At 36.0% G+C, this 20,294-nt stretch overlaps 3 protein-coding genes across 3 annotated transcripts; all 3 read left to right on the forward strand.

Annotated features, from left to right (window-relative positions):
• The first annotated feature begins 236 nt into the window (after positions 1 to 236).
• Positions 237 to 2,218, forward strand: LOC141615253 (BURP domain protein RD22-like). The gene is made up of 3 exons (XM_074433689.1): positions 237 to 337; positions 814 to 922; positions 1,232 to 2,218. Exons 1-3 carry the CDS (start codon positions 293 to 295, stop codon positions 2,062 to 2,064), a joined length of 987 nt encoding a protein of 328 aa, XP_074289790.1. The 5' UTR covers positions 237 to 292; the 3' UTR covers positions 2,065 to 2,218.
• Positions 2,219 to 3,936: 1,718 nt separating this feature from the next.
• Positions 3,937 to 7,317, forward strand: LOC141614534 (uncharacterized). Its single transcript, XM_074433279.1, has 5 exons — positions 3,937 to 4,110; positions 4,515 to 4,650; positions 4,795 to 5,976; positions 6,159 to 6,476; positions 6,659 to 7,317. Exons 1-5 carry the CDS (start codon positions 4,060 to 4,062, stop codon positions 7,315 to 7,317), a joined length of 2,346 nt encoding a protein of 781 aa, XP_074289380.1. The 5' UTR covers positions 3,937 to 4,059.
• An 80-nt stretch (positions 7,318 to 7,397) lies between these two features.
• LOC141612205 (uncharacterized) lies at positions 7,398 to 13,334 on the forward strand. The gene is made up of 7 exons (XM_074430930.1): positions 7,398 to 7,739; positions 7,835 to 8,446; positions 8,630 to 9,037; positions 9,214 to 9,369; positions 9,774 to 11,537; positions 11,711 to 12,142; positions 12,507 to 13,334. Exons 1-7 carry the CDS (start codon positions 7,517 to 7,519, stop codon positions 13,112 to 13,114), a joined length of 4,203 nt encoding a protein of 1,400 aa, XP_074287031.1. The 5' UTR covers positions 7,398 to 7,516; the 3' UTR covers positions 13,115 to 13,334.
• Positions 13,335 to 20,294: the final 6,960 nt, after the last annotated feature.

Genomic DNA, 20,294 nt, shown 5'->3' on the forward strand with positions numbered 1-20,294 from the left:
CTTGTGGGATCTTATTTGATTCGTCTTTACGAGTACATTAAAAATATGTAACTTTTATAATTTTTGCATATACGTAGCTAATGATATTTACCGCGCAAAACATGCGTTGGCAAACGTGAAAAGTGTACTATGGTAGTTTGGAGTTGAATGGAGGAAGTATATTCAATATTGAACTCCTATAAATACTTAGGCTCTAGCTTATTGCCTTATTATCTTTCAACTCCATAATTTTATTGTTCTTTCCCATTATTTATAGCGTCTATTATCGAATTTAAGCTACTAATAATCAATAATGGAGTTCCGCTTTCGCCTCGTTTCCATATTTGCATTTTTCATTGTAATCTTTCAGATACTTTCTATGCTACCTTAAATAATTAAGCTAAAATTAATGTTAAACATTTTGTTTTGAGGTGTTAGCTTAGGAAGGATTTTGTGAATTTAGTTGTTTCGTTTTTATTTTGGGTACCCATTTTCTTTACGTATAATTAAAAAGAGTAAAAGACCGGAAATGTATCATCTCATCACCTCTTCTATTTCATCTATATGTTATTTGTTCCTACGTTTTAGTCAAGAGGTCAACGATTAAAATTGCTAAAAATCGCTCGAGCAAATAAGTTTAATGTCAAATACGGGAGTAAATATGTTTGTTTTTGTCAACGTAAATATTTTACTAAACTAAGTCATGTATTATTTGTATAATTGAGCATATTACTTAAACGGTCAACAAAATTATTGAAACCGTTTTACATAAAACCTATTAAAACATTTAAAAAACCCAATATTAAAAATTTTACACGTTGTAACTGTTCACAGGTTGCACTAGTATTGGCAAGCCATGCTGCTCCATCGACCGAAGAGTATTGGAAGAAATTATTGCCCAACACTCCCATACCAAAGACTATCCAAGATTCTTTACAATCTGGTTAGTAAGTGAAGCTCCATTTAGCTCATCAATTGCATAATCTGCATGAGGTCGCTATTCCTAGTTTTTTTTTTTTAAAAAAAAATTAAAAAGAATATATATATTTTTACACATTTTTTTCTTGAAGTTTATTGTTAAGTCTTTGTTCTCGAAGTTTAATTATTAAGTTGTCTTATAGAATTAAAAAATTTCGTGAACTTCTCAGAAGACAATTTCACTTTTTAATGTTGATACTTAGATTTATTTGTGAAATTGTATATGTGATTTTGATTATTTATATAGCTAAAACATAAGGTTGTACATTTGTAGGAACCACGGGAGTCACAGTTGGAAACCATGGAGTTGATGTGAACGTCGGGAAACCTGGCAAAGGAGGACCAGTCGTGACCGTCGGTGGTCCGAAAAGAAAACATCCCGTGGTGTATGTTAATCGAGGAAAACCTTTTCCTTTCAGATACAAATACGCTGCAACACAAACACAACTCCATGATAATCCAAATGTTGCCCTGTTTTTGGTCGAAAAAGACCTAAAACCTCGAACGCAAATCAACATGCAATTCATCAAAAGTACCAATGACGCTCCCTTCTTACCACGACCAATCGCTGAATCAATTCCCTTCTCATCCGAAAAAATGACGGCGGTTTATCATCGATTTGATGTCACGCCGGGCTCAAATGAGGCCGAGATCATGAAGGAGACCTTAAAAGAGTGTGAAACCAAGGGAATTAAAGGGGAAGAGAAACATTGTGTTACATCGTTAGAGTCTATGCTCGACTATGTCACGTCTAATCTTGGAAATAAAGTCGCTTTGGTAACCAATTCCGTCGAAAAAGAAACTAAATTGCAAAAATATGTTATTAAAAGGGTTAAGTACGTGTCAGGAAGCGCCACCATGATATGTCACAAAATGAATTACGCGTATGGTGTGTTTTATTGTCACAAGACGGATGCAACGAAGACGTACAAGGTGTCGTTGGTTGGTGTCGATGGTACAAAAGTTGATGCGGCCGTTATTTGTCACACTAATACTTCTACTTGGAATCCTAAACATTTGGCCTTTCAAGTGCTTAAGGTTAAGCCAGGGACGACTCCTATTTGTCATTTCCTTCCTGAAGACCACATCATTTGGATTTCCAAGTGATTTTTCATATATTTAGAAAATAATTATATTTGTTAAATAAAAAGTATGAATTTAATATAATAATTATCCTATGTATTATATACTCTACTATTATTATTTGTGTGAGATGATGTATTGGTTGTGATCTCCGTGTGAATTTAGTACTATATACTGATGTCGTGATTATGGATTTATTTATTTATATATATATATCATAAATAAGATTGTCATTTTAATTGTTATAGTTGCTCCAGTACTAACCTTGCATTATTTTATTTGGAGAATATTAATAATATGATAATAATCATGTCCCAAATGTTAGTTTTTTTAACTCAATTAATTTTTGTATTTTTATTCAAAATTTATTTTCCCACAAAAGAAAGAAAAGATTGAAAAAAACGTTACAAGTTAGAGAGAGTATAAGATAAACAATGGGAAATATAGCAAATTACTCCCATAAGTTTGATACTAGGTGCAATTAAGCCCCCTAATTTATAAATGTAACAAATCACCCTCATAAGTTTCTCTCAATGTGTAATTAACCACAAATATTATTTTTAAGAATAAAACTTATAAATTAATTATTATACTATTATTGGAAGTCCAAATATTTAATCAAATATAAATTCTAAAACTCCTAAATATAAAAAAAAATATGTTCAAATATATTTTGATAATATTTATTTATTAATTTTGGTGAAAAAATGTTCACAATATGAGAATTGAAGTGAAGTTACAAAATTACATGATCAAATTTTTTTTAAAATTAATTTGGTTTGCATTTTTCGTTGATTATGTAGAAATATATTGTATTTAATTTTTAATAGTTATATTTAAAATCATTTTTATAATAGAAAATATTAATTTTAGTAAAAAAATGGTAGAAAATTTGATTTGTGCTTAATTACACATTTTTGAAAACTTATGAGGCTAATTTGTTACCAGTGAAACTTAAGAGTTTGATTTACACATACTATGAAAGTAATGGAGGTAACTTGCTACATCCCCGGATAAACAAGCTTATTCAACTCTTATTAAAGCCCCTTTTTTTGGCTTAATTTCAGCTTAGCTCACTTCAGTTCAGCCCATCTCAATTCAGCTCAGTTTACTTATTTCAGCGGTATTCATCACAACAAATTTCTATTCGATTTAGCTTACTTCAATTTAGTTTCGCAATAACAACTTCGTTTTGAGAATTACATGATATTTCATATATGTTGTTGGAATAATCAAATTATCATGCTGAAAATTGTTATTATACTAATAACAAAAGTCATGTTTAAAATATCGGATTTTCTAACATGTGCCCTTAGGGCACATGATAAGAAATTAAGTAGGGAAAGTTTGTTGAGAATATATCATCACAAACTAGAGTTAAAACTTATATTTACCATAATTAGTGATATAATGTTGAAAATCTTTCCCTACTTAACTTCTTATCATGTGCCCTTAGGGCACATGTTAGAAAAACCCTTAAAATATATAGTATTTACATACCTTACATTACTTATATAAACTTTTTTTAAAATCATCCCATAATTAGAGAGTGGTTACCCTCCCTTCGTGCACTCACGTTACTTATTTACCCTTATCAGTAACTTATCTGTATGGTGTTAATTACTTCTTCTTTTTTTGGTACGAATGGTGTTAATTACTTCTGAAAAGGTAAAATTAACTTCTTTTTTTTATTATCCACTTACTCTATTTAACTAACTAACTAACTAACTAAAAAAGCTTAAGCAAAATTCTTGTCCATGCATAACTTCCAAACTTTCCGCATACGAACTTCTGGTGTAGGATCATCTAATTTCTTTTATTCCAATTCCTATAAATTTTCCATTCCACTTTTCTCCTTTTCCAAAACAACAAAAAGAAAAAAAAAGGGGGAAAAAAAGGAAAAAAAACTTAAAAACTTGTTCTTTTGCCTATTTCGAAAAAAAAAAGTGAAAAGAAAAGAAAAAGCGAGGAAAATAGAAATAAGAAAAAAAAAAGAAAAAGAAAAAAGGGGTTGTGATTATGTTTAATACAATGGCACCATATATTCTACAGATTACTACTTTTGTCTTTGTAAGTTATAAAATCACACAAACTATAAAAGTAATATAATTTCGTGCTAAATACATCAATTGAGTTCGTCTTACAATATTTAAGCATAAAATAAACGACTTTACATTAGTCATTTAAATCAAATCAAGTAGAAATTATTGATAAATAGACAATCATTTTTGTTATTTAGTTTTTGATCTTCTAAATTACCCTATTAATGTCTAATTTACTTTTAAAAAATTCCAATTACATTATAAACCCGAATTTCAAACTCTAATGATGTTATTAAGTACTCCCTCAATTCAAATAAATTTCATACGTTTATTTTATATTTGAGGTATATTTCAATCAAAATATATAAAAGATGGGGGGTACCTTTTTTTTTTAACATATAATTATGTTTGTTTTTGCTTATTTTGTTCCAGATTGTCATTTCACCATGTAAAGCATCGTTGCTTCACCCCGTGGGCGGGGCGTTAGCGGAGTCGGAGGCCGGGAAAGCAATGTTTACTGGAGCAACTACCGTAGGGGCTCCCTTGCCTTCTGAACATCGAAAACTTGGTGAGTTAAACAACATAACACACACACAAAAAAAAAAAAAAAAAAAAAAAAAAAAAAAAAAAAAGATATGATACCTTGGTCTACAATAATTTTTCTTATTCTGAAACTATACATAATCATGTTTGACGTTGAAATATCTATTAGGAACGTTAGGTGGAGATATCGATTTTGATAAGGGATTCGACGCCGGCTTAAATTTGCATAAACAAGTAGAAATTGGCGGTGACCTCAACTTCAATAAACAAGAGGAAGCACAAGTAGAAGCCTCTGCTGAACATGAAGCTAATGTCGAAAGCGATGTTGGTGGTGATGCAAAATTCAAGAAGGGATTTGATGCGGGCTTCAACGTCGATAAAAATGTAAAGTTTGGAGGTGGTTTTAACTTTAATAAGCAATTTAGTTTTTCGGGGGGAGCTAGTGGCAATGGACAAGCATCGGAACAAGCCAGCCACAAATCAGGTGGCGATCAGGATAATAGTGAAGGACAAGAATCAGGACAAGGTGACGATTCTGCAGGTGGTGATGATAATAATCAAGCGTCAGGAGATGCATCTGGGCATGTTGGAGGCCAGTGGTCTAGTGAATTTTCGGGTCAGTCATCAAAATCGGCTGAACACTCGAGTCAGACATCACACTCTAATGAATCCTCAAGTCACTCGTCAAAGCAAGGCCAAGCTACGGGCCATGAATCAGATTCTGGCCAATCATCAGGTAACGAATCAGGAAAACATGAATCTTCAAAATCTAATGAAGAGTCGGCGGGAAATGCATTAGCACAATCCGGCGTTTCTGGTGGAAATGGCGAAGCAACTCAAGTAGTTAAAGGATCAGATAAATCTGCAGGTCAAGCAACACAATCTAGTGAAGCCTCAAAATCAGCACAAGCATCAAAATGGGCGCATTCATCAAGCGAATCCTCGAGTCATTCATCAAAAACATCTGAATCCTCAAGCCATGCATCATGGGAAGCCTCTCATAATGCATCAAAATCATGGGAAGCCTCTCATAATGCATCGAAATCATGGGAAGCATCACATAACGCATCGAAATCATGGGAAGCATCACATAACGCATCGAAATCATGGGACGCATCACATAACGCATCGAAATCATGGGAGGCTTCACATAATGCATCCAAATCATGGGAAGCTTCACATAATGCATCATGGGAAGCCACACATAATGCATCATGGGAAGCCTCACATAATGCATCTAAATCAATAGAAGCTGCACATAATGCAGCAAAATCAGCAGCAACCTCGAATCAAGCAATTAAATCGGCTGGCCAAGAATCTAAAAAATCTTCTGGAAATATCTCAGGTTCAGGTAAGTCCTTAACTCAATATTCAATTCAAACGTTAGGGTTAAGTCTTCAAATTCACATTTTATTGAATTTTTTAGAGAAAAAATCTATTAATATTCATGGATTAAATAAACAATCTAGTAAAAAATAAAATAACATCTTAACATTAACCATTATATGTCTTAATATATTAATGGATATATAGGTCAAGTATCTGAACATGGATCCAATCAAGAATCTAATGAAGTATCAAACGGAATAGCTCCTGAGAGCAAAGCGTCAGGTCAAGCATCACACATAGGACAATCAACCAGCCAATCATGGGAGGCTTCACATAATGCATCCAAATCATGGGAAGCCACACATAATGCATCATGGGAAGCCTCTTATAATGCATCTAAATCACTAGAAGCCGCACATAATGCAGCAATATCGTCAGCAACCTCGAATCAAGCAATTAAATCGGCTGGCCAAGAATCTAACAAATCTTCCGGAAATGGTTCAGGAAATACCTCGGGTTCAGGTAAGTCCTTAACTCAATATTCAATTCAAACGTTAGGGTTAAGTCGTCAAATTCACATTTTGTTGAATTTTTTAGAAAAAAAATCTATTAATATTCATGGATTAAATAAACAATCTAGTAAAAAATAAAATAACATTTTATCATTAACCATTATATGTCTTAATATATTAATGGATATATAGGTCAAGTATCTGAACATGGATTCAATCAACAATCCGATGAAGTTTCAAACGGAATGGCTTCTGAGAGCAAAACATCAGGTCAAGCATCACACACAGGACAATTAACTAGCCAATCATCGGGAACATCTTCAAGCAATAAACAAGATGACAAATCTAAAGGCCAAGCGCCTAAAGAGGCATCTAGTAAAACATCAAATTCCAATGAAGCTCTAGGCCAAGCATCAAGTGAAACTTCTAGTGAAGCGTCAAAATCAAGCAAAACCTCGGGACAAAAATCAGAATCAAGTGATGCTTCTACATCCGGCAAAGCCTCAGGCCAAGCATCCAACTCCACAGATATAGCAAATGAAGGTAGTAATAAGGCATCTAACACTAGTGCGTCTTTGAGCCAATCATCTACATCTGACAAATCCTCAACCCAAGCATCATCATCATCAGGAGATACCTCTGGCAAATCATCTGGAGACGCCTCTAGTAAAGCATCGAACTCTAGTACTACTTCGAATGATGCATCAAAAGCTACTGAAGACTCACAACAAGCATCAAAATCATATGAGACTTTGGCCAAACAAATTGAACAATCTTCTGGAAGAGTTTCACATAATGCATCAGTTTCAGGTAGTTTTAAGTTCAAAAACATGTTCCAAAAAGTACGATAACCAAACATAAAATAATGTATTTTTTTCAAATATGTGACATAAGCAAAAAAGTTCTGATTATCGTAGAAAAATAACAGGTCAAACATCCAATGGTGCCACAAGCCAGGCATCAAGCTCAAATGCTAACGAAACGTCAAATTCAAGCAACACTTCAGGACAAACATCACAAACAAGTGAAGCTTCAAAAGCAGACACAACCATGGACAATACATCAAAATCTGTTGGATCCTTAGACCAAGAGTCATCATCAGGAGAAGCCTCTAGTAAATCATCGGCTGAAGCCTCAAACAAAGTTTTAAACTCCGCAGAAAACGCAAATAGTTCATCGAAATCAAATAATACCTCGGATCAAACATCGAAATCAACTGGGTCTTCAGATATGGACAAGTCTTCTAAAAATGGTATTAATGACACAACTTCAGGTAAATACTTGATAACGATTTAAATGCTAAGGACACATATAAACAATATTTGATTAAACATACTAATTTTATTTATTAATTTCAAAATAATGTAGGTCAATCACAATTAAATCAAGAATCAGGACAATCGGCTAAATTGTCAATGGGTCAAGCTTCTAGCCAATCATCAGGGCATTCTACAAATGAAACATCTGGTCAAGCATCTGGCCGAGTATCATCGCAAAATTCAGGGCAATCTACAAGTGAAGTATCTGGCCATGCCTCAGGTACTGTATCATCCCAATCTTCAGGACATTCAACAAGTAAAGCATATGGCCAAACATCGGGGCAGGAATCTTCACATTCTGCAGGAAATTATTCGAGTAAAACGTCTGGTGAAGCATCAGGACAAGTATCATCGCAAAATTCAGGACAATCTTTAAGTGAAGCAGCTGGCAAAACATCAGGGCAAATATCATCACAATCTTTGGGACTTTCTTCAAATAAAGCATTCGGGCAAGCATCAAGTGGAGTATCATCGCAATCTACGGGAAACTCTTCGAATAGAGATTCTAACCAAAGTTCTAGTCAACACTCAGGTCAATCATCTAGTCAGTCTTCAGGATCATCTTCTAGTCAAGCATCAAAGTCTAGTGAAACTTCGGGCCAAGCATCGACCACAAATTCTAACCAATCTAATGGAACCGAATCAAATGGAACTTCTTCAGGTATACCATCTAAGCACATGTAAGCAAATAAATAAGAGTTTGTCAGTTTGTGCATGCTTCGACTTCATGTTTCGCCAATCATCTAAAAAAATAATAAAATTAATGATTATTTAAAGTTAAAAGGGAAATCATTTGCGCAAGGATCTAATAAAACGAACATTAAATCTGTTGCAATATTTACAGGAAAATCATTCGGACAAGGATCAAATCAGGATTCAAAAAATTCATCTAAAGCATCCAGCCAAGTATCAAGCGAAGGATCGTCGCAAAACGCGGGAAAAACATTAAATGAAGCAGCTGGCCAAACATCGGGAAAAGAATCATCGCAATCTTTAGGACATTCTTCGAGTAAAATATATGGGCAAACATCTGGTCAAGTTTCATCGCAATCTTCAGGAGAATCTTCCAGTGGAGAATCAAATCATACTTCTACTAATAGCTCTGGTCGTGAAGACTCGGGTCAATCATCTAGCCAATTATCTGGATCATCTTCTAGTCAAGCATCAAAGTCAGCTGAAACCTCAGACCAAGCTTCGATCAAACATTCTAACGAATCTAATGGAAGTGGTTCAAAAGATACTACAACTTCAGGTATACCATCAAATGGAAGTTAGACAAATTGAAATTAGACCATATCCAACCATTAAAGCTCATGTTTTGACTAAACTTCTAAAATACTAAAAAATAAAGACCACGTAAAATTAAAACTAAATCATTTTGACAAGGATGAAATTAAGCGAACATTAAATCTAGTGAAATATTTACAGGAAAAACACTTGGGCAAGGATCCAATCAAGAATCAAAACAATCTTCAAATGAAGCATTTGGCCAAGTATCATCGCAAAATGTTGGACAAACGTCAAATGAAGCAGCCGTTCAAACATCAGGACAAGTACCATCGCAATCTTTAGGGCATTCTTCAGGTAAAACATCTGGGCAAGTATATGGTCAAGTAACATCGCAATCTTCAGGACAATCTACCAGTAGAGAATCAAACCAAGCGTCTATTAATAGTTTTGGTCGTTAAGGCCTAGGTCAATTATCTAGATCATCTTCTAGTCAAGTACCAAAGTCTAATGAAACCTCAGTCCAAGCTTCTAGCAAAAATTATAACCAATCTAATGGAAGTGCTTCAAATGATACTTCAAGTTCAAGTATACCATCAAATCAAGCTTACTTAAATAAAAGTAGAGCATATCCAACCATCGAGCTTATGTTATGAACAATCTTCAAAATTATTCAAAAACAAATATACTGTAAAATTATAAGGAAATCATATGGACAAGGATGAAATCAAATGAACATTAACTATGTTGTAATATTACAGGGAAATCATTCGGGCAAGGAGCAAATCAAGAATCAAAACAATCATCAAGTGATGCATCTGACAAAGCTTCAGGGCAAGTATCATCGCAACACTCAGGACAATCTTTAAGTGAAGCAGCCGAGCAAACGTCAGGGCAAATTTCATCACAATATTCCAGAGGTTCTTCAAGTAAATCATTTGGACAAGCATCAGGTCAAGAGTCGTCTCAATCATCGGGACAATATTTCAACGGAGAATCAAACCAAAGTTCCGGTCAACACTCGGATCAATCAGGATCATCTTCTAGTCAAGCATCAAAGTCTAATGAAACCTCCGGCCAAGTTGGGAGACAATCTTCAGGATCATCTTCTAGTGAAGCAACAAAGTCTAGTGAAAACTCCGGCCAAGCTGCGAGCCAATCTTCAGCATCATCTTCTAGTCAAGGATCAAAGTCTAGTGAAACCTCCGGCCAAGCTGCAAACCAATACTTAGGATCATCTTCTAGTGAATCATTAAAGTCAAGTGAAAACTCCGGCCAAGCTACAAGCCAATCTTCAGGATCATCTTCTAGTCAAGGATCAAAGTCCAATGAAACCTCCGGCCAAGATGCGAGCCAATCTTCTGGCTCATCTTCTAGTGACGCAGCAAAGTCTAGTGAAAACTCCAGGCAAGCTGCGAGCCAATCTTCAGGATCATCTTCTAGTGAAGCATCAAAGTCTAATGAAAACTCCGCCCAGGGTGCGAGCCAATCTTCAGGACCTTCTCGTGAAGCAGCAAAGTCTAGTGAAAACTTCGACCAAGCTGCGAACGAATCTTCTGGATCATCTTCTAGTGAATCAGCAAAGTCTAGTGAAAACTCCGGCAAAGCAGCGAGCCAATCTTCAGGATCCTCTTCAAGTCAAGGATCAAAGTCTAGTGAAACCCTTAGCCAAGCTGCGAGACAATCATCAGGATCATCTTCTCGTGAAGCAGCAAAGTCTAGTGAAAACTCTGGCCAAGTTGCGAAGCAATCTTCTGGATCATCTTCTAGTGAAGCATCAAAGTCTAGTGAAAACTCCGGCCAAGCTGCGAGCCAATCTTCAGGATCATCTTCTAGTCAAAGATCAAAGTCTAATGAAACCTCTGGCCAAGGTGCAAGCCAATCTTTTGGATCATCTTCTAGTGAAGCAGCAAAGTCTAGTGAAAACTCCGGCCAAGCTGCGAGCCAATCTTCAGGATCATCTTCTAGTGAAGCATCAAAGTCTAGTGAAAAATACGGCCAGGGTGCGAGCCAATCTTCAGGATCATCTTCTCGTGAAGTCGCAAAGTCTAGTGAAAACTCCGGCCAAGCTGCGAACGAATCTTCTGGATCATCTTCTAGTGAATCAGGTCAGTCTAGTGAAAACTATGGCCAAGCTACGAGCCAATCTTCAGGATCATCTTCTAGTCAAGGATCAAAGTCTAGTGAAATGTCTGGCCAAGCTGCAAGCCAATCTTCTGGATCATCTTCTCGTGAAGCAGCAAAGTCTAGTGAAAACTCCGGCCAAGCTGCAAACCAATCTTCTGGATCATCTTCTAGTGAAGCAACAAAGTCTAGTGAAAACTCCGGCCAAGCTACGAGCCAATCTTCGGGATCATCTTCTAGTCAAGGATTAAAGTCAAGTGAAACCTTCGGCCAAGCTGCGAGCCAATCTTCAGGATCATCTTCTAGTCAAGCATCAAAGTCTAGTGGAACTTCCGGCCAAGCTGTGAGTAAAAATTCTAACCAATCTGTTGGAAGTGGTTCAAATGAAGCCTCAACTTCAGGTATATACCATAAATTTAAGCTTAACCAATTAGAATTACAGTTTATCTAAGCTTCAACCTTTCTTGTCAAATAGTCAATAGTAAAGATCTTGTAAAGTTATTGAGAATTATTGAGATGTCATTCGGTTAAGGATTGAATCAATCGCACACTAAATTTGGTGAACTATGTATAGGGAAATCAATTGGTCAAGGAGTAAATCATGAATCAAAACAACCTTTAGGTGAAGCATCTGGTCAAGCTTCAAGTCAAGCATCATCTCAGACCATTGGAAAATCTTCGAGCAAAGAATCGAACCAGTTTTCTAATAAAAGTTCTGGAAAACACTCGAGTCAAGCAAGTCGCCAAGCTTCAAAATCAAGTGAATCCTCGAGCCAGACATCAAACTCGGGCCAAAGTACAAACAAAGCCTGCAATCAGGCATTAAATTCAGCTGAATCATCAAAAGTTGGAGCGCAAACATCCATATCAGGGCAAATATCAAACAAACCATCTAATCAAGATTCGCAATCGGCTGGTTCCCCGAGTAAATCATCAAAGTCAGGTGCATCCTATGGAAAATCATCATCATCAGCTGAAGAAAAAGGAAGCTCAGGATCAACTTCAAGTAAGAATCTATATTAAAAAAAGTTATGGACAACAAGGTTTTGGTAAAACATTCACTTATGCCATGTTTGGATACCAAAAGAGGAGGGAAATACAGGGGAGGGGGAAGGAGGTACCAGAGAAGGTGATTTTTCCTATAAGGGAAAATAATTTGGCTTGGAGGAAGAATCTATTTTCATTCCCCTCAAAATCTTGCCGCCTTCATTTTACTAACCAAACAATGGATTTCTCATCCCTCCAGTTCCTTCCCCTCCCTTTCTGTCCAAATCCATTCATTCAAACACGCCCATAGTGATTTGACTTAGGCTTATAATAAGTTTGAGTTATAATAAATATATATCATGGACAACTGTCAATTTTTGTAGGTCAATCATTTGGACAAGGATCAAGTAAAGAATCAGGACAATCATCTAAAGTGTCCATGAACAAGGCATTAGAACAATCTTCTAGAACGTCGTCAAGTCAAACATCTGGTCAAGCATCATCACAATCATCGGGAGAATCTTTGAACAATAATTCAAACAAGTCATCTAGCAAAGAATCTAACAAGAACTCCAGTAGTTTACATAACCAAGATTTAGGGACATCGGCGAGTGAAGCTTCAAACTCAGGTGAAGCATGCATCCAATCATCTAAGTCATCGGGCAAAAGATCGCGTAAAGAATCATCACATTCACATAAAAGATCATCTACGAAAGAATCAAATCACTTAGGTCAATCGTCTTCAAGGACATCTTGGAGCCATGAGGCCCACAAATCGTCGAAAGAATCTTTAGCTCAAGCATCTAGTCACTCTTCTCAACACTCATCCAAGCAATTTTCTAGAGCATCATCAGATCACGCATCAGGTCATGTTTCTCAAACATCTTCAAATCAAGCTTCTTACACTTGTCCATGCCCATGCCAATGTAAAGAGCCATACATGAACTCAATAAATAGCAGATCAAGAAAACTTTTGGCATCAAATCAATAGATAAATTTTAATACTGGGATTTGGTTGGACATTTATTGGAGAAGCTCGAGTACTTGATAATGCAAATGCACTGCACGGCGAAACGTAAAATTGATAATAACAATAGCTAGAATAACATGATTGTTGTACATTCGATCGTTGCAGCCGTTAATATTAAGCCTCGTGTACCATGATGATGTAATTGTTCATTAATCAATTGAATGATGTATTGTTACTTAAATCAAAGTGCTCCATCGATCCTTCTTTATGACCTAGACAAATTTATTCATCTCATTTATACAATCATAAAACCTTGGTTTTAATTCTTGTCTCTTAATTTAATTTTTTTTTTTTGCTTTATGCTCAGTTTTGGGAGGCTCAAAAGACTATTTTGAGACGTGCTCTTTGGTTTCTTGGGAACCTAGTTAGGGGACGGGCTTAGGGCTGAGTTTGAGGAGGTTTCGGGGCGTACTAAGGGTAATTGAAGGACTGAAATGACGGCTTTTGAGGGTAGTTTAAGGCGGCTGTGGTGGCTATTTTGTGGTGTCTCTCAAGCCTTTATTGTGGCTAATCAAAGGTGGGTTTATGTCATGTTTAGAGGGAGGAAGTGAAGGCTGAAAGATGAGGTGGTTCTAGAGCATAAATGGCTGGTGGCAGAGGCATTTTTTGTTAGAGAATAATTAGGAGAATTATTCTCTCCATTATCTTACCTTATTAGTTGCAAACTCGGTTAGATCTCGTTCTACAGCATGGCATTTTATAGATTTTATTATATAGAGTCGTTCTAAATTAAATTATTTACATAAATTAACTATAGTTTTAATTTAATGTTATAACCTACTAAATTTAAAATATGTATATAATAGTATTAAGAGGTAAAAACGGGATGTTAACTAACCTTAGTTAAAATTTAAATTATCTTTGTCTTAACCTCTATTATTTTTATTATTAAAAATAAATAATAATCTCATTGCATGTAAATAAAAATTATCCATATTGTTAAAAGTAGTACTCATTGTAGCAAAATAAAAAACTAAAAGAAATACTCACACCATGGTGTAATGGTGTTTAACAACTTGCAGTATACTATTTACATTTTTATTAGTCAAGTTAATTTTGGCAATGAATTTTTTATATTTTTCTTTAATATATGGAGAAAAGTTGCAGACATACGATTTGCAAAATATCGAGATATCGAGATTTGGAATATATATGAAGCCATATAAGACCAGTGAAAGGTTGTCTTATGAGATATGGTAAATTTGAAGATATTAATGGAGATTTTTTTTTATTACGTTAAAGGTTGTATAATGGGTAACAAATTAAAGTTATAGTTGACATTGTGGCAGTATAAGTCGATTTTTTTTTACAAGGTATAAATTGTTTGCCACTGACTGATTTTGAAATTGCGTTATTTGTAGTAATTATATATTTAGTGTTAGGAATGATTGATATCGTAACCAATCAACTGATTTTCCAGTTGTAAAGAAAAAAACTCAGCCCAATCTTTTATTATTCAAGTTATTTTTGGCAATGATTAAGGAAATAATCCTTGTTAATATATTGTGAATTAATGAGATAATTTAATTATAGCAATGACTGATGATTGTTCCGGTTTAGTACGTTATTATACTTATTTTTTACGTTATATTTTTTGAACTTCCAGATTTGGCCCACATTGTGTTTAGTAGAATGCAAAATTAAAAGCCTAATTAGAAATTAATATAATTAAGGGGGAAAAAAAGTAGAATCACCTATTCATTTAGTAAATAGGGGATTAGGTGCTATAATATTGGTAAATATCCTTGTTAATAGGATCATATTTTTAAGTAGTTTTGACCATTGCTTGTATAAATCCTACACTTAACACTGCTGTATAATCATCACAATATATATATATTTTACATTCTCTACATGATATCAGGAGAAAGTTTTGATCCTCTCCCGAAAACCTAATACAAAAATCCTCCCCTGCTACAATGTCGAGCTCCACTCTCCCAAATCCGGATGAGCCCCTTAAGCCTCTCATCCTCTTGAAGGTTCACTCGGTCGCTAAATTTGACGGCTCTAACTATCGTCAATGGCGACTCCAACTTGAGTTGTTGTTTAAAGGTTATGAGTTGTTATCTTACATAGACATCAGTTAACCACCCCTACAAACAAATACTACCAATGACAAACCTACACCAAATCCGGCCTACAATACTTGGTTTCGGCAGGACTGGCTCTTATTCGGTGTCGTGGCAAGCACACTCACCACCAGCCTTATCCCACTCCTCAACCGAACCACCACCGCCCGTGAGGCATGGGACACGCTTGCGTCGTCCTTCCCATGGCCATATCAAACAACTCTGTCACAAACTAAAAAACATCACCAAAGGCTCCCTCTCTATATATGACTATACGAGCAAAATCAAGATAAAAGTCGATGAACTGGCCCTTCTTGGAACCATCATACCCAATGAGGACATCACTGATCAAGTCATTGAAGGGTTGGACTCATCCTATCAACCTGTCATTGATGCGATCAATGCACGTGATAATCCTATTTCCTTTACCGAACTCCTTAAGAAACTTATCCACCGTGAACTTCTCATCTCCCAAACTGAAACCCGTTCTGCCACCTCCTTTCCCACTGTAGACCACCACACCTACGCCCGTCACAACCCTGCCCTTGCCACTACAACATGCCATCCCTCACCAGCCGTGTCCCAGCCCAACCAAAACCCAAAAAAATCTCTTCAAAGGGAAGTGTCAATGGTGTTACACACAAGGTCATACTCTCGCTTACTGCCCGATTTTTAAAGCTTTGTATCCTGACATCCGTGTTCCACCATAAAATCGTACCCCTGCCTCTAGTACCGCTCCTGCCCAGGCCCACCTGATTACCCTGAACCCGCAAGCCCCACCCTCCCCTTGGTTATTGGATAGTGGTGCATCTCATCATGTCACCACTGATCTCGATAATCTTGCCTTTTACCAGCCTTATGACGGTACTGATGAAATTTTCATCGGCGATAGGTCTGGTCTCCCTATTCTTTACACTTGTTCTGCTCTAATTTCCTCCTTTAAGGTGTGTTTGGATTGAGGGATTTAGAGGGAAAAGAAAGGGTGGGAGAGTAGGGGATTTTAAATCCCTTGTTTGGATAGCAATTGAGGGTGGAGGGAAATGAAGGGAGAAAGATTTGGAGGGATTAAATTTCCCTCCTCTAAGCCTAATCAAAATATCTCCATAATAGGCAAGATTTGGAGGAAAATTGTATCTAAACACCCATACCTCATTCCCCCTCCTCTTCCCTTCTCCCTCTTTCCCTTACCTCCTTCCCCCTCCTCTCCCTTTACCTCCACTTTTGCTATTCAAACACACTCTTAAACTCACAAATGTCTTTCATGATGTACAAAAATATTATTTCCGTTTCCAAGTTTTGTTCCGATAACAATGTGTCTATTGACTTTTTCTATCATTCTTTTGTTGTCAAGGACCTTAACTCAGGGACAAAGCTATTCACAGAACCAGCGAAGGACAGTGTCTACTACTGGCCCATGTTTTCTCCGCCTCAAGCCAATCCTGCCACTCTCCATGACGTTGACTTACATCATCGTTTTGGACACCCGCATTTTTCAATTTTAAAGTCTATTGTTTCTAATTTAAATTCCAAAAATGTTATTTCCAAAGACAATTGCAAGGCTTGCAGTATCTATAAAAGTCATAAATTACACTTCGATGTGTCGTCACTTACGTCTCAATTTCCACTTGAAATTATTTTTAGCGATTTATGGTCATCAGCAGTTTATTCACTCGATCAATTTAAATACTACGTTATTTTTGTTGATCACTATACAAAATTTACATGGCTATTTCCGCTTAAAAAGAAGTGCGACACTCACCGAGCATTTTTTAAATTTAAAGCTCTTGTTGCGAAACAATTTTCTCGCCCCATTTTAACATTTTATTCCGACAATGGCGGAGAATTTGAAAAACTAAAACCCGACCTTGCATCATTTGGAATTCAACATCTCACCTCTACCCTCACACCCCCGAGCACAATGGCTTTACGGAGCGGCGCCATCGACATATTGTAGACACCGGTCTCGCTCTCCTAGCCCATGCTTCCATGCCCTTCGAGTATTGGCCCTATGCCTTCCAAACGGCGGTCTATCTAATAAAGAGAATGCCGACTCCCACTCTCCAAAAAAACTCTCCCTATTCTCGTTTATGCGTGTCTTTTATATGATGTTTTACACCCTATTTTACACGCATTTCAGAGCTCTTTATGTAGTTTATGCTACTATTCTCCCTATTTCTGTCTACTTTCGTGTTTTTGTACATTATTGCAGAAATGTTAAGAATCCAGCGGAAATCTAGCTAAATCCGTCCCCGAGTACCTTGCATTGCATTTGACATGAAGTATTTACACAAGAAATGAACTTGGTGCGCATTTTGAGGCCTGAAAGACAACTTTATGAAGAATTAGAAGCGGACTGCCAGCTATAGTGGTCGATCGATTGCCTCCTATGGTCGATCGACCAGAGCGCGACTTACGTGAAGCTCTTTGTTTAGTGCGACATCGATCGATCGCGCTTGCATGGTCGATCGACCATCATACGAGCTGACGCGCAAATTAAAGAAATAGAACGAGAATTCCAAAGCCCATTGTATATTAGGTTTAGGAATAAGTGTTACGTTATATTCCTATATAACGTAACCTGATGTTTTCATAAGAGATATTCAGTTTTTAGTTTATCATTAGTGATTAGGGTTCTCAAGATTATTTTCCGTCAATAAAGTTTACTTTTGCATTCGGTTTTTGATCCTTTCTCTACAACTCCTTTCACGGTATTCTTCTGTTCTTATATTCAGTTTCGTTGCTTTATTTCGTTCGTAGTTTAGATTGCTAGATAGGATCCCAAAGCCAATTATCGTTTTATGTTAATTACTCATTTAATTAATTCAATCATGCAATCGTTAGCTTTATTAGTCAATTTTATCGTTGTTATTATTTCCAGTATGAGTAGCTAAACCCCATGTGCTAGGATGTAGGGAATCTGAAGTGTAGGCGGCATTAGAATAGTGACCTGAAATCGCGCCATGGTCGATCGACCGGCCTACCTAGTCGATCGACTGGCCTCGTGAGATTTGTTTCGTTTTAATTATTTTAATTGCTATATTTGACGAATCGAGTGCACGCGACTAGTTGAATGTCTAGGAATTGACCGACCCGATAAGATCGAAAGATAGGGAAGGGAGATAGCCTACCTAATTAAGACGACTAGATTAATGAGATCAAAAGATAAGTTAATTTAGATATTTAAATCACTTTTCAGGACGAAAGTTAGTATTAGTGATATTAGGGACCCGTAGCTATATCGAAAGATGCTACCTGTTAAGAATGGACCGAGAGGACTTCTTATTTTCCCGTCTCACGTGTTTGTTTTAGACCTAGTTAGTATACTGCCGCCGAAACTATAGTGAACCGACCGTCTTACCACCCTTTTAATTGTTGGAGTAAGTGTCCCCGACAATAATGCGATCACAATTGTCGATCATATTGATCACATATTTAAATCTCATACCAAGAATACGAAAGGAATGATACATTACATATATAGTCAACTGGTCCACACATATCGGTAATGATTGGCTGTCTAGAGTTTGACATTACTGTCGTGTGACGGTGGTGATCAGTTGATCCCTTGAGGTCACACCTAAAGGACGATTCCCTTAATTGAAAAGGTAAATTAATTGTATGTCGATACAGATTAATTAATTCCTTAAAATTGAACAAATTATTATCATAAGAGAGAAAATGACATCTTATTATAATGTGATTAAATAAGATTTTATTTAGTTATATTACTAAAATTAATCGGTGTTTGCGAAACACGCGAGATGAGAATGATAAGTCAGTTATAATTACAAGATGTTGTGAATTATACTAACTAGTAATTAAATGACCATTTTATGAGAAAATAATTTTAAATTACTAGTCAATTTGTAAAAATATGATTTATTTAATTTGTAAATGATATTTAATTTGTTAAATATGCATTTTAAATTAAAACATGACATAAGATATGTCACATGTCACATGTCACATGACATACAATTGTACAATTGACAAAAATAAAATGGACTCCATATTACACACATAAACCGAAATTGGTGGGCATTGTGAGTTGTTTTGTCTTTTTCCATTTGTCTTATTCATTTGTCCAATATGCTTGATAGTGACATGACTATGGACAAAGGCTTACACATTTGTCTTGTGAAGACAAAAAGAAAAATAATTATGGTCTATGGACTACATGAGGCCACCGGTTTTTGTGAGTAAATATAGAGAGATTTTTCTCATTTTTTATTCATTCTAACATATTTTTATGAAAATACCTCTCTCTCTCTCTCTCTCTCTCTCTCTCTCTCTCTCTCTCTCTCTCTCTCTCTCTCTTGTTCTTCATAAAAGTCCTTTTATGAATCTAATTTGTTCATATCAATCACTAATAATACTAGTAGTAGTATATGAGTATTAGTAATCAATTTTAAGGTAAACCACATTACAAATATCTAGTACATATTAGTTTGTGGGATTAAGGGATAGTCTTGGGTGCTACTAATTGGTGGGCTTCTATTTTGAAGTCATGAATGTTCATCCATTATTGGAAAGCTCAAGAACTAACAAGAAGGAGATCTTGTTGGTGCCCATTTGACCGAAATTTAGATGGTGAGAAATTGATATCTGTTTTCATCTATTAGCTTAGTTTACTTTCCATTTATTGCTTTTAGTTATAGATCAACTCAAATCAAATCCCCCCTCTCGTTTGTTACTTTAGACTTAAATAAAACAACTATTAATTGCATCGCCTCTCTGTGGTTCAACCCTGACTGCCACTAGCTATAGTAGTAGTTTGGAAATATAAATTTATCTTTGGTGCACACAACGACAGGCATCAAATTTTGGCGCCGTTGCCGGGGAGGCAATTGTTTAAAATTATTAGTTGTTTTATTTTTAGTCTTTCTCTTAGTTTAAGGGACATCTGTTCCTTAAACTATTCTCATATTCTACTTGTAGTTTCTTCTTATGCGAAGGTCACAGGGTGGTGAATTACTACCGTTCAATCCTGAGATTGAGAAGACTTTGCGTGAGTTGAGACGATCATCTAGAGTATTGCCGACAGAGGAAGAGCTGAGTACTCTGTCTAGTTA

Source organism: Silene latifolia, chromosome 11 (assembly GCF_048544455.1).
Source record: "Silene latifolia isolate original U9 population chromosome 11, ASM4854445v1, whole genome shotgun sequence".
NCBI lineage: Eukaryota > Viridiplantae > Streptophyta > Magnoliopsida > Caryophyllales > Caryophyllaceae > Silene > Silene latifolia.

Bases quoted from the DNA above. Each gene is read 5' to 3' on its own strand.
- LOC141615253 (XM_074433689.1), top strand. From the start codon at position 293: ATGGAGTTCCGCTTTCGCCTCGTTTCCATATTTGCATTTTTCATT. The intron at 338-813 runs GTAATCTTTCAG...AACTGTTCACAG, and splicing joins CCATATTTGCATTTTTCATT to GTTGCACTAGTATTGGCAAG. The intron at 923-1,231 runs GTTAGTAAGTGA...GTACATTTGTAG, and splicing joins CCAAGATTCTTTACAATCTG to GAACCACGGGAGTCACAGTT.
- LOC141614534 (XM_074433279.1), top strand. From the start codon at position 4,060: ATGTTTAATACAATGGCACCATATATTCTACAGATTACTACTTTTGTC. The intron at 4,651-4,794 runs GTGAGTTAAACA...AATATCTATTAG, and splicing joins TTCTGAACATCGAAAACTTG to GAACGTTAGGTGGAGATATC. The intron at 6,477-6,658 runs GTAAGTCCTTAA...ATGGATATATAG, and splicing joins AGGAAATACCTCGGGTTCAG to GTCAAGTATCTGAACATGGA.
- LOC141612205 (XM_074430930.1), top strand. From the start codon at position 7,517: ATGGACAATACATCAAAATCTGTTGGATCCTTAGACCAAGAGTCATCA. The intron at 7,740-7,834 runs GTAAATACTTGA...AAAATAATGTAG, and splicing joins TATTAATGACACAACTTCAG to GTCAATCACAATTAAATCAA. The intron at 9,370-9,773 runs GTAAAACATCTG...GTAATATTACAG, and splicing joins ATCTTTAGGGCATTCTTCAG to GGAAATCATTCGGGCAAGGA.